The sequence below is a fragment of the Marmota flaviventris genome, chromosome 17 (assembly GCF_047511675.1).
Source record: "Marmota flaviventris isolate mMarFla1 chromosome 17, mMarFla1.hap1, whole genome shotgun sequence".
Taxonomy (NCBI): domain Eukaryota; kingdom Metazoa; phylum Chordata; class Mammalia; order Rodentia; family Sciuridae; genus Marmota; species Marmota flaviventris.
Genome location: NC_092514.1, coordinates 45,152,852 through 45,166,751, shown reverse-complemented (window position 1 = coordinate 45,166,751; position 13,900 = coordinate 45,152,852). Strand labels below are relative to the sequence as shown.

The 13,900-nt window shown below is 40.3% G+C and overlaps 1 protein-coding gene across 2 annotated transcripts; it reads right to left on the bottom strand.

Moving 5' to 3' along the window:
* Positions 1–297: 297 nt before the first annotated feature.
* Srsf1 (serine and arginine rich splicing factor 1) lies at positions 298–4,113 on the bottom strand. 2 transcript variants are annotated; one of them, XR_003584808.2, is made up of 5 exons: positions 3,764–4,113; positions 3,163–3,347; positions 2,621–2,793; positions 1,739–2,421; positions 298–809 (listed from the first exon to the last, which is right to left on the bottom strand). XR_003584808.2 is itself a non-coding variant. In XM_027950257.2 (4 exons), exons 1-4 carry the CDS (start codon positions 3,955–3,957, stop codon positions 2,227–2,229), a joined length of 747 nt encoding a protein of 248 aa, XP_027806058.1. In that variant the 5' UTR covers positions 3,958–4,113; the 3' UTR covers positions 298–2,226. The 2 variants fall into 2 exon arrangements, 1 of the variants encoding a protein (XP_027806058.1); XM_027950257.2 differs by having other exon boundaries at positions 298–2,421.
* Positions 4,114–13,900: the final 9,787 nt, after the last annotated feature.

Here is a 13,900-nt window from a genome sequence, read left to right as displayed (position 1 = left end):
GTGTTGTCTAAATGGTCACCAAAATAAGCAGTATCTAAGTTTTAAACCACTTTAGCAAAGTATGCAAAACATCTTTTAGAGACTAGATCATAGCCTCAATTGCCATATTACATAAATTTCTCCCTTATTGTCCCCTTAAGACTATTACATAAATTAAGATGGCTAATACCATTGAGATAGTAAATTAAAAGTTCTTGAAAGGCTAACATAAACACAAGAGTCAGAATCTTACTAATTTAAAGAATTAACTGATAAGAGTTAAAATCTTACATGAAGAGGAAAAAGGACAACCATGCATAGTTTTTTAAAAAATGTTTATTTTTTTTCAAAGAAAAACGGCAATAGCCAATTGGAACCTACTTATTCTTCAACTCCAATTTTGTTTTCTTTAAATTTAGAAGTGACTTACTGATTTACTATTTTAAACAAACCCCCCCTTTCCCCTTTAAATGTTTACCATCTACTCGTGCTGAATCCTTCCAAGGAGATTGCTCCAGCGTATATCTCCAGGTCCTCGCTTTGCTCCTTTTACCAAAAAATGCAAAACACAATTCCATCGTGCATCTTAAGGGCTCCAATCGTCAAAAATAGGAAAAAAAAAAACCTTTGGAATAGCCAATTAAGTTGAATAAAAAAATCCACACGAATGCGGTTTGGTTGGGGCAGGAATCCACTCCTATGTTCCTGGTAATCTGATCCCGCTCCATGAATCCTTGTAATTCATCCTCCCTATCCTATCCACATTATGATTTGAATCCAATGATCCAGCTCCAAGGATTGGGATCCAGTGAGCCCTCTCCAATCCAAACCTTTATAACCAGCAAAACCAAAAAAGAGGAGGCAAAATGTTAGATACTGTAATCAAAAAAGGTTTCTGGGGAATGATGAGTTATGTCTGTCATCAGTTTAACAGATGTACATCAATAACTATCAAATTCCCCAAAACAAGTTTCTGAATGGTGTTCAGATAAATTTTAGAAACTTAATCATCATAGAGACTAATTGGAAGAAGCATTTATATTTACAGTTCAACTGATAATGCCAACACTTGTTACTGTACAGCGTATTACAGGTTTTGTGGTTGCAAAAAGTTATGTAGTTGAAAAGTTTACTGATATTGTTACCCACCTAAACTAAACTAAATCTAACGCTCCCATCTGCAATTTAATTTGTAAATTAAAGTGTCTTAAACATGAGTCAATTATGAATATTAGTTTAAAGGGGAAGGTGAGACTTAAAAGTACTCCCAACTAGATTATCTACACCAATACATTGGAATTCTATATTTTGCTTTCATTTTGTCTTAAAAAAAATGAAATAGCAACGCTCTTATCAGTCACACAGAGGACATGCAGATTTAGCAGTATTGATATTATACTCTATCTTGTTGGAATTAAAGACACCCTGTACCCACATGTACACCAACAGCAGGTCACACATTAACAGTTGTAACTAAGCACTGTGACAAATTAGCCAGTTCTTCCCACATTAGTCCCTATTAAAACAAAAAAGGGGGGGAAGGGAGCAAAATAAATTGTTACAAAATGGGCGATGTAATTTTGCCACAATTGCCAAGGTTTAAAGAGCAAAGCAATTGTAGCTAAAGATACCTGCATCAGATGTTTGCAAGTTTTAAGATATACATATATATATATATAAAATCATTTTTAACCCTTGCCTTTTAGTATAAGGTCAATACTGCCAATTTCATCTGTGACAATAGCACTTGGAGTCATACCATTGCCTCCATTATTGATCTGATCCTCCTCAATCCTCCTTTTGACAATCCTAAAATGATTGAAATGTGCTCCACAATCCTTAATCCAAAGCATTCTTAATCCATCTCTTCAGATATGTCTACAGAAAGACACATGAAAAGCAAGATAAACATAAGAACTTCCCCAGGTGAGATAACCACAAACACCCCCCACATCCCAGTTCACACAAACCAGAGCAGAATAGACATTTACACAATATCACAGTCTGAAGAGCATGGAGAGTTAACTAAATTTAAACAATCCTGTCTATGACATCACTTAAAATACAATTTATCAAAGACATGAGGGGAATGTAGATGTTAGGAGCAAGGGGATATTACACAAGAATGCAATTCAACACTTTAGCCCATTCTGAACAAAACAGTTTGAATTAAAAAATGAAAAGATTGTACTGAATAAAGGAAAACTGTATACAACATGGGTGCTACAAAAAGTGTCACCAATCATCTTATGTACGAGAGCGAGATCTGCTATGACGGGGAGAATAGCGTGGTGATCCTCTGCTTCTCCTTGGGGAGTAACTGCGACTCCTGCTGTTGCTTCTGCTACGGCTTCTGCTACGACTACGGCTTCGAGATCGAGATCTTCCATAACTTGGACTTCTGGGCCCATCAACTTTAACCCGGATGTAGGCAGTTTCTCCCTATTGGATAGACAGAACTTTCCATTGAAAGATCTAAGCTTTCACCTATCTTCAGGCATGCTGAATGAATACAAAGTAACTAAAACCAGATATCTGGTAATTTAGGTGGACGCCTTTGCCTGAATCCTTACCTTCAAATTCCACTGTTAAGACCACTGTATCCAATCTGGCCAAATAAAAGAATAAGTGTATAACCTACCTCATGAGATCTAAACTTAGTGTTATCCAGTTTTCGAACTGCATAGGTCATATCTTCTTTCCGTACAAACTCCACGACACCAGTGCCATCTCGGTAAACATCAGCATAACATACATCACCTGCCTCACGCATGTGATCCTTTAAATCCTGCCAGCTTCCACTTGGAGGCAGTCCTGAAAAAACGATTTTTCCCCTTAAAACCAATTACCCTAAGTTTTACGTTAAAACTTATAACATATACTAGAACAAAGATTACTTAAAAATGCTTAATGATTGTACTTAAGTGATTCCAGGTAAAGAGCTGGTAAGATTCTGAGATCCAGAGTCCAAATTTATTTGTAAAGGATCTTCATATTCTAGAACCGCAACCTAATTTGGGCAAATCACCACCACAGTAATCTTTATTTACTAAATTCACCCAAAAACCGAAATAATTTTAAGGCCCAGAATGAACAACGAGCGATTGTTATACCGGCCATGCAAAGAAAATATCTTAAGTGATTCCTGTCCCTTCCCAACCCACAAGAGTGACATAAGCTCACCAGAGACAACCACTCTGTTTTCAGAACGCCTAGATGGGGGGCCATAGCGGCCTCGGGGAGCTCCGCCACCTCCACCCCCGCCGCCGCCTCGGCCTGTACCACGGCCGCTTCGAGGAAACTCCACCCGCAGACGGTATCCATCGTAATCATAGCCGTCGCGACCATATACCGCGTCTTCCGCGTCCCTGCATGATCACAGAAGGCAAAAAGGATGAGAAAAGAGACCCGCGGGAAAAAAACTCACTCTGTGGGGAATGAGAGGACCCCGGCACATGCGCACCCACCGTGGAAGAGCCCACATGCGCTGCATAATAGGACCGGCCCCTCCCCCACCCAGAAACACGCTAGGCGCCCGACCACTACACAGTCCTCGGCGCCTCAGTTTCCCGTTCCGGGCCTGCGCGTGAGCTCTGGGGGCGTCCAAGGCACCCAGCCACCAGGGACACCATACCGACTCGGCTCCGTGCTCGACTTCTGCAGGGGCGATATCGTGTCGCCCCAGCCTAAAAGCCCCTCCTTCCCCATTATGTTAAGGCCTCGGAGCCTTTCCCCAACTACTCCGACCTATTTCCTCAAGGCTGCAAGCCCCACGCTGCCTCACCGCGGGTCCTCGAACTCAACGAAGGCGAAGGGCGGTCCTCCACGGCGATTCTTGAGATCGATGTCGCGGATAGCGCCGTATTTGTAAAACACGTCCTCAATGTCCTTGGTCCGGATGTCTGGAGGTAAGTTACCCACGTAGATGCGGCAGTCGTTGTTCCCTGCAGGACCACGAATCACACCACCTCCCGACATGGCGGCGACGAAAAGCGCGGACTCGAGAACAGGCCTTCCCACCAAGCCTAGCGCACGGCAGAACGAGCCCGCAGCGGCACCACGTCTCCCGCGGCCCCTCCAAAATGGCGCCTTTATCAGCTCGGCGCACGGATATGGGGGGAGGGAGGAAGAGAAGCGGGAGGAAGCAGCTATTCGACCTCAATACGCACGCGCAAGAGCGTAACGGGTATCGGCGATACGCTCACGCACGCGCAACGTCACCCTCCGCACGAAGGGGAAAAAGTCCCCCGCGTTCCCGGCTTGCGGAGTGATTGGTTATTGGAATGAGCAGCCGTTTGTTGAAAATTAAATACAGAAGCCTCGTGAAAGGTGTAATTAATCCCCGCCGGATCTTCAAGCAAGCCAGTTTCCCCAGGAGTGGTCCTCTTTGAAAGCCAATCTGCTCTCGGAAAGGCCTAGGTGAAACCTAGCCTGTAATCTCGTCCCACCATGCTTCGCGACATTAACGGCCTTTGGCGGGAAAGGCTCCGGGGGCGGGACCAAAGGGGGAGGGACCCGGCGGTTGCTCCGGAAACCAGGGTATCTTCGGATGTTTCTTCTAGTCCTGCAGCCGGGTTGTAAGTGATTCCATCAAAAGCCCGATCGGAGCCGTACCTTGCCGCCCTTTCTGCGAATAGGTGGTGGTTACTTAGACAAGAGTCCAGTTTAGATTTCTTAAAAAAATACACCGCTGATCCAACTTCGATTCAGAATTTATATGGCTCAGTTCAGCCGTGTTTCTAGTGGCAGTGGGTCGTACCCTGATTAGTCACTGGTGGCACTAACTAATCATACTTCCCTTCAGGACCCCAGACCCTGCTTCTCTCGGTAATTGTTTCTCGTTAATTGCCTGTTGCTTCTCTGCCTAGCGCAGAGAAGCTTGGTGAATGCTTGCCCAGTGAGTTGTGCCTGCTGTCTTCCTCTTTTCAAAGAACACATAAAGAAAAGGGTGTGTGTGTGTGTGTGTGTGTGTGTGTGTGTGTGTATGAATTCTGAAATTTATTCCTTTTTCAAAGGTTTCCCCCTAAAACTTATATACAAGGGGATGCAGAAGGATCCTAAGTTCGAGGCCTGCCTCGCAACGTAGCGAGACCCCGTGTCGAAAAATAAAAAAAGAGCTGAAGGTTCAGCTTGGTGGTACACCAAGTGCTCCTGGCCCCAATATGACGGGAGGAGGGAGAGTGGGGAACGAAGGAAGGAAGCTTATATACAAGAGTTGTCAAATGAACAACATGAATGTTTGAGAACTGTTACCATGGCACAGAACTGTGATCTTGTTTGCATTCTGGCTTAGGGAAATAAGGACTTTGCCTTTCTTCCAGAAACGTCTGAAATGTGGAATTTTATATGAAATTATGTGTTTGTTTCGTGCAGTGCTGGGGATTGGACCCAGGTCCTCCTGCATGAAATTGTGGGATTTTTAAATGTTGGTATAATTAATTAAATTAAAAATAAAATCCTGTAATTTTAAGTATACTAAAACAGATCTGCGCCTTAAGATGATTTTTTCATATTGGTATTTACTTACAACTGCCAGTCTCCCCAAGGATGTGAATCAGATTACAGAGATAACACAAAAAGTTAAAAACTTGATGAAGAAATCAGGAGAAAGGGGAAATGGGGTGGAGGGGATTTGTTAAAATCTTTTGACTTCCTCTATAGAGATGGACTGCAAATTTGACTATTGTTATCCCAGAAGTAATAGTAAAGAAGAGAACATGAGTGTATTCAAAATACAAAGTGACTTTTAAGTTAAATATGTTTTCAGGAGAATATATTTTCTATCCTTTTTTTTTTTTTTGGCGGGGTGGTGGGGGGTACCTGGGATTGAACTCAGGGGCACTTGACTCAAGTCACTGAGCCACATCCCCAGACTTTTTTTTTTTTTTTTTTTAATAAGACGGTCTCACTAAATTGCTGAGGGCCTCTCTAAGTTACTGAGGCTGGCTTGGAACTCTATCCTCCTGCCTCAGCCTCTTGAGTTTCTGGGATTACAGGTGTGGATGACTGTGCAGGACTCCAAGAAGAACATATTTTCTTAATTCTAAAACTGTTTAAAATGTATTTTACAATTATATCGCAGTGATGCCAAAAATACAGATTCAAATTTGAAATGAGCAGGGATACTTAATATTGGGTCTGGATCCTCAACAGCCCTGTAGAAGCCCTTGGATAGTCCCTGAACTCTGTACTGATCTCCAAAATTATATGTATGTGCTGATGTACTTTATCCTGGAAAGAGGATTTGAAATTTTAATCAGCTCTTTAAAGAGATCTATAGATCTCTGAAAGGGACCTTTGAAAATTTTAGGGGAAGGATAGATTATCTACCCTTCAGACCATCCTTAAGTGATATTTATGAAGCTGGACTTTAAAAAAAGGGTGGGGGTGGGGGAGACTGGGGTTGTGGTTCAGTGGTGGAGCACTTGCCTAGCATGTGTGAGGCACTGGGTTCGATTCTAAGCAATGCATATAAATAAATGAATAAGATAAAAAGGTCCATCAACGTTTTATACACACACACACACACGATTTCTTAAAATATAAGAAGCTGCCAAAAAAAAAAAAAAAGAGAGAGAGAGAGACTATTTCAATAATCAGTCACTTTCTAGCACTGTCCCATTCAGTTAGTGGCAGAAAAGATGAGATTTTAAAAAACAGTTTTAGCCACTCTTGTGTTGATTCCTTCATTCACCGGTTACTTGCTAGGCACATTTTCTTTTTTTTTTTTTTAATCTTTTAATTGAGATTGGATATCTTCAGACTCCTGTTGATTCATGTTAAATCAATTATAACTGAAGTGATTTAAACATGTGCTTTTGATTTGAAGCTATTTTCATTCCAGAAAAATAAATAGAATCATGAATTCACTGTGATAAATTCTTTTTTAATTTAATGCAATCACTTATTATTTTGTTCACTTCAGAAGGATAACTTTATAATAAATAGGATATTCTTGTTTCTCTATTTGTGTCTCTATTTGAATGTAATGGTAGGATAGGCCCTGGAGTGAACAGTGAGGTCATTTGTGGCAGGAACAGTGGCTCTTTATCAGGGTCTCCCAGGATGGTTTTAGCTTGATAATTATTATAGTTAAGAATGTGATTTTATTGCTATCAGTACCTCAGAGTTGATTAACATGCTTGTAATCCAGCAACTTTGGAGGCAGGAGGATCCAAAGGTCAAGGCCAACTTCGGCAGCTTAATGAGAACCTAAACAACTTAGACCCTGTCTCAAAAAATAAAAAGGGCTGGGACCAACCAACCTCAGAAACATAGTGAGGACCTAAGCAACTTAGCAAGGCCCTGTCTTAAAAAATAAAAAGGGCTGAGGATGTGATTCAGTGACAAAGCACCCCTGGGTTTAAAAAAAAAAAAAAAAAGTGTTGAAAGCAGATAAACTGGGAATCAGAACAAAATGAGGTGAATCGTTTTGAGGGATATTTTGTTCAGATCATGGTGTGAGGCCCCAAAGCAATATAGCTCTCCAAGACAAAAACTAGTGCTCCGTGGATTTTGTGTCTGTTTCCTGGACAACACTGGGTAAAACTGGCAATTCTCATTCCACAGACTAATCTACATACTTTCTCTAAAGAGTGTACTGATGATTGTTTGGGTTTTTACCAACTGAACTGCAGACACTTCCAGTTTTGCTTCCTGAGATTGCATTCACAATTAGAGTTTGGACAGGAAGGGGGTTCTATACTCCTCAGTTGCACCATGCACAAGCAGTTTTATGGATTGCTCCACAACCAACTTAATTATAAGATTTTAGGAGGTTTATTCTCAGAAGCTACTTTATTTTCAACATTGTTGCTATTTATATGAAGTTACTTCCCCCAAAGGAAACATTTAAAATGCTTTCCATTCTATCTAGTATTTACTAGAGTCTGCACCATACTTTACTCCGGAAATGATTACTTGAGGCTGGTGAGGGGTGGAGTTCAAAGAGTTATTTATTGTAAAGGTTGAAATCACAAGACCCAGTTTTCCAGCAATTTGCTTAACCCTGAAACCTTTATACTTGGGGTGATAATTACACAACTCTGAATATACTAAAAATCAATGAATTGTATACTTAAAACAAGTAATTGTAAATTATAACTCAATAAAACTTTTTTGAAAATGTCTGTATGTCTGTATCTCTACAATCAGCCAAATTGCTTCCTACTACCATTCCTGCAAAGGCATTACTGGGGATGCACTGAAATATGGGTTTTCAAATTTGAAAATGCTGTTTTCAACTTTTTTTTTTTTTTTTGATGCCAGGATTGAATCCAGGGGTGCTTAACCACTGAGCCACATCCCATTTTTAATATTTTATTTAGAGAACAGGTTCTTGCTGAGTTGCTGAAGCTGGCTTTGAACTCGAAATACTCCTGTCTCAGCTTCCCAAGCAATTGGGATTACAGGCATGTGCCTGTTATGCTCGAATTCAGGACCCCCAAAAGACCACCAGAGACCAAGATCAATGTAAGCAGCAAAGAGGTGTTTATTGCGAGCTACCTTGGTCCTCGGTGCATGCACACAGCAACTGGTGATGCCGAGAGGCCTGAGCCCAGGGTTTGCAGCAGTTTTATACAGTCTTTGGGGAAGGCAAGGGACTTAACATACATCATAGCATCTCTTAGCAAATCATCACACACCTCGGGAAAATCATAAAACATGATTAGCAAGTTGGGTAAGGGTGATTGGTTAGTACAAGAGGGGGATTCATTTGAACTGATTGGTTTAAGCCATGAGGGGAGTACTTGCTGAACTACATGGTTTCCCAACAAGTTATCAACCACCATAAACTATTGGGAGGGTCATCTGGCATCCCAGGTATTTTCCCTGTCTCATGCTGATTGGGGGTTGCTATGGGTCCTCACCTAGCCTGACTGAGTCTGGGACACCTGGCTCCACAGAGCTCTCCTATTATTTGTAGATAAACAACTCAGCAGGGTGGTATGTGCCTAGGAGTGCTCTGTGGGTCTTTCCAAGGACAAGGGTCATGCCCCCTTCCTTGGACAGGCTTTGCTCTGAGGTAGAGGCTGGCTTTTCATGCCAAAGTGCCCCACTCAACATTTTGTGTGTGTGTGTGTGTGTGTGTGTGTGTGTGCCTATCTTTACTATCCTCTGGAACTACATCTGTTATTTTTAGTAGTAGGTGAAGACATGTTTGTTTGTTTTGTGGTACTGAGAATTGAACCCAGGGACAGTTTCCCTCTGAGCTACACCCCCAGCTCTTTTTATTTAAGACAAGATCTGACTAAATTGCCCAGGCTGGTCTTCAATTTCCCATCCTGCCCAGCCTGCTAAATTGCTGGGATTACATGTCTGTAGCACCATGCCTGGCTAAGAGTCACTTAAAGGGTTAGGAATACTTGAGTCCACTGTGTAGGAGAGTTTACTCCTAAAAGAATTTGCCTGCATAATTCTCTGTTCCTATCCTCTACTTATTTTGGTGATGTTCTCTGAAAAGGAAGGACATTTTTCAAACATTGGAGAAACATCTAAAGAATATATTTTGTGATATGAAGATTATATGAAAATAAAATTTCAGTGTCCACTAATTTTTTATTAATTAATTTATTTTATCTATATGTCTTATATCCTTAGTAAATTATGTTGAGAATGGATTAATAATCCCATTTATTTATTTATTTATTTATCTATCTTTATTTTTATGTGGTGCTCAAACCCAGTGCCTCACTTATGCTAGGTGAGTGCTCTACCTCTGAGCCACAACCCCAGCTCCCAATAATTCCCTTTATTACCAGTATATTCTCTGTTAAAATGAATATTATTGACTACCGACTGATCTTTGAAAAAGGTAGGACAGAAGATGAGCAGAATGTTGTTTCCATGGGAACTTCTTCATGTTGTTGTCAATGGATAGACACAATGAGTGCATGAATTGTTTTTCATTGCAAAGTATAATAAAAGTAAGCCACTTTTAAACCCAAATAAGTCGTCTAATAATACAGTTTTGATCATTTTATTTTTACTTTGGACTGGCTTCCCTCATTCTTTGATACTTCTTATTTTAGCTAATTCTTCCCATTTTCATTGTCACAGTATGGATAGCAATAGGATATGATTTCCCTAGAAAATAACTCTTTTTTTGCCGGGAGGAGCTGGGGCTGTGGCTCAGGGGTAGTGCACTTACCTGGTATGTGTGAGGCACCGGGTTCGATTCTCGGCACAAGAAAGAAAGGAAGGAAGGAAGGAAGGAAGGAAGGAAAATCTCTTTAAATGATGTATTACAAACTGGGCGTGTCGCCTGTAATCCCAGTGACTCCCAAGTCTGAGGCAAGAGGATTGCGACTTTGAGGCCAACTTCAGCAGTGCCCTAAACAACTTAGTGAAAGCTTGTCTCAAAATAAAAAATTTAACTGGGCGTGGTGGTTAACGCCTGTAATCCCAGCAGCTCTGCGCTCAGGAGGCAGAGACAGGCTCTGCCTCAGCAGCAGGGAGGCGTTAAGCAACTCAGGAGACCCTGTCTCTAATAAAAAATACAAAATTGGGCTGGGGGTATGGCTCAGTGGTTGAGTGCCCCTGAGTTCAATCCTTGGTACCCAAAATAAATAAATAAATAAATTTCAAAAAATAAATAAATGAAAAATTTTACAAGGGCTGGGATTTAGCGCAGTGGGAAGGGCTTCAATCTACAGTACAAAAAGAAAGAAAAAGTAAGAAAGTATGTTGTATTACAAAAGTAGTACATATGGGCTGGGGATGCGGCTCAAGCAGTAGCGCGCTCGCCTGGCATGCGTGCGGCCCGGGTTCGATCCTCAGCACCACATATGTTGTGTCCGCCGATAACTAAAAAATAAATATTAAAATTCTCTCTCTCACATTCTCTCTTAAAAAAAAACAAAACAGTAGTACATATATTTTCACTTTTTTTTTTTTTACTGTAACTCCCACTTCCCTCTTCATGTTTGATTCTTTCTCTTAAAAAAACTCCATATTATACACTTCCTAATTGGAGTAAGTGGATCTTTTAAAGTATTACATAGAAAATATAGCAGACAGCTTTATTTGCCAAAAATCCTACCTTTCTATTTTTGGAGTACTGAACTAGGGGTGGAGCCCAGGACATCATACTCTAGCAAGTGTTCTACTACTGAATTACATTCCCAGCTCTCTTTATTTTTTATTTTGAGATAAGGTCTCACTAAGTTGCTGAGGCTAGTCTGGAACTTGCAATCCTCCTGCCTCAGTCTTCCAAGTCCCTGGGATTCCAAGCATATGACACTGCACTCCACTCTTGTAACTTATTTTTATGGTGAAACTCCAAATACGTGTTAGTTTTTGTTTGTTTGTTTGTTTTGTGGTGCTGGGGATTGGACCCAGGGCCTTGTGCATGCAAGGCAAGCACTCTATCAACTGAGCTATATCCCCAGCCCAGTGTTAGCTATTTTTAGAGGTTGTAGTAGTGGTGTTATGTTCATACTGCTGCCAAGTGTGTTCGAAAATTAATTTCAATAAAATTCTTGGAAGTTTTGAAATGTGACTTTTTTCCCTCTTTCATATGAAGATTATATGAAAATAAAATTTCAGTGTTCACTAAGTTTTTTTTTTGATCCAGCCATACTTCCTTATTTGCATATTGTTTAAGACTGGTTTTAAGCAACAAAGGCAGACTTGAGCAGTGGCATCATAGACTCTGTGGTCCACAAACCTAAAATATTTGCCATCTGGCCCTTTATGGAAAAGGTTTGCTGCCCCCTACCAAGAAGGAAATTACCTGCTTTTGTAATATTTGCTTGACCTAATTTAAATATTCAGTTTTGTCATGTCCCCCACCTCTTGTATTTGTCATGGGTAATATATCATTATTAGTTGTAAACATAAGTAATACTTTTTCAAATGGCATATTGCTTATATGTGCTTCCCCAGCCACCACTACAGGTAATAAGATACTGAGAACTGGTGATAATAAACTCTCCTGCCATCTGCCCAGCCCAGAAATAGAGGTATTGCTCTGCTCTAATTGGTTGCATTTTTTTGTAGTCTACTTGATTCAAAATTGTCCAGCATTTGTAAGAGTACAAGTTTCTATTACATTCTTGCATTGAAATAATACTGCACACTTTAGTCCCTAATAATTTTTGTTTTAACTACATATTTATTAATGTCCACTCAGTATGGAATTTTCAGGTGAAATTTCCAAATTTGTAGGCTTTTTTTTGGTATTAGGGATTCAATTCAGGGGCACTTGACCCCTGAGCCACATTCCTAGCCCTATTGTGTATTTTATTTAGAGACAGGAGCTCACTGAATTGTTAGCACCTCACTGTTGAAGGGGCTAGCTTTGAATTCATGATCCTCCTGTCTCAGCCTCCCAAGCCGCTGGGATTATAGATAGGTGTGTGCCACTGTGCCCAGCTGCAGATTGTTTTTCTATGGTTCTGAGATCACTTACTTTCAGACTGGTGCTGGTACCACCACACTGGACATAGTGGGCTACTAGATGTGCATACCTGTGCAGTCTACAGTCCAGATCCATCTCCTTCTTTCTTTGTTTTCCATCTGCCTCCACATGGTCAGGGCTATTCTGCCTCATGAACTGCAGTTCCCTCTAAATTAATGTCTGTAGAATTCAGATTACAGGGGAGAAAAATTCTTTCCTTTTAATCTGATTCTCCATTTCCTATCTTGGTATCTACCTTCACATAGGATGACTGTGAGAATTTTTGCCTTTATAAGATTGTCCTCTCTTTTCTGCAGAGCTAAAACCTTTCCCTCTGCTCCTAACAGAACAATTTTGTCACATCATAAGGGGCCAACATTGTTATATTTTTCAGAGTCTACATTGTTCACTGTTAACACCATATGTTAGATATCATCAATACATAGTCAAGGTTGAACTTTGCCTGCCAAACAAGGTCCGATAGTACCATTTTTCCTTTTCCAGCTCCATTTCCTCTAGTTAACAGTGAAAAGTCTGAATATCCCTTATATGGTCTTTTAGATCTCAGTTTCTGGTATAGTGCAAGCAACAGCTTAAACAAGAATATACACATTCCCACAAAATATATTTACACCCATACATACAAAGACAAGAAATATATCTATACATTCCCAGTCTCCCACAGTAACTGCAAAGGCAAAGCTTGCCTTCACCAAAACAACTTACATGCCCAAGTAATTGACTAGCCTCCCAATCTCAAATATTTTTCTTTCTTAATAATTTTCCCCAAGATGAATGAGTGTTGCTTTAAATTTGTTCAAATAAAGGACCCCTTTATGTAGACTATCTAACCAAAGGAAACAGTCTGCTGTAAATTATTGTTCAGCTTCTACCTCTGTAGCCAAAATAACTTTATTACCCTAATATATATTTTCCTCACTTCAACTAAATCCAGGTTTTAAAATGCCAGTATTGGCATTTCTTCCTGGGTTCCTTGTTAGTGTTATGTCACAATGTCATAATTGTAAAAAGTTTCCAAATTATTTTGCAGATATATATGAATATCTGGGGCTATAGTTACATTTCTTATCTGACAATGTTTCTTCAGTTGCCCTTAAGAAAATATAGTTCTAAGGATATTTGTGTAATAATTTGTGTTCAGCTATTCGAGTGCCAAAGTCATACCCCAACAGATTCACTTACTGTTTTGTCTTCAGAACTTCAGTCATTTTTGTACTTTGTCAAAATGAAAATAAATATTTGTTTGGGAATGGTATCAATTAATAGAGGTTCTTACCAGGCATGGTTTGCACTGTACTAAGTTATTATAGCACTTTCCAAAATTTATACCACTACAAATGCTGTTGTCAGCTAGTCTCTGTTGGATAAGCCTGCAATAATAAACAACCTCCCAAATCTCAGGGACTTAACAAAACAACTCAGGTTTACTTCTTGCTTATGTTTCATATTGACAGCCATAGGATGGTGCAAGACTCTGCTCTGTGTATCTTATCTTATCAC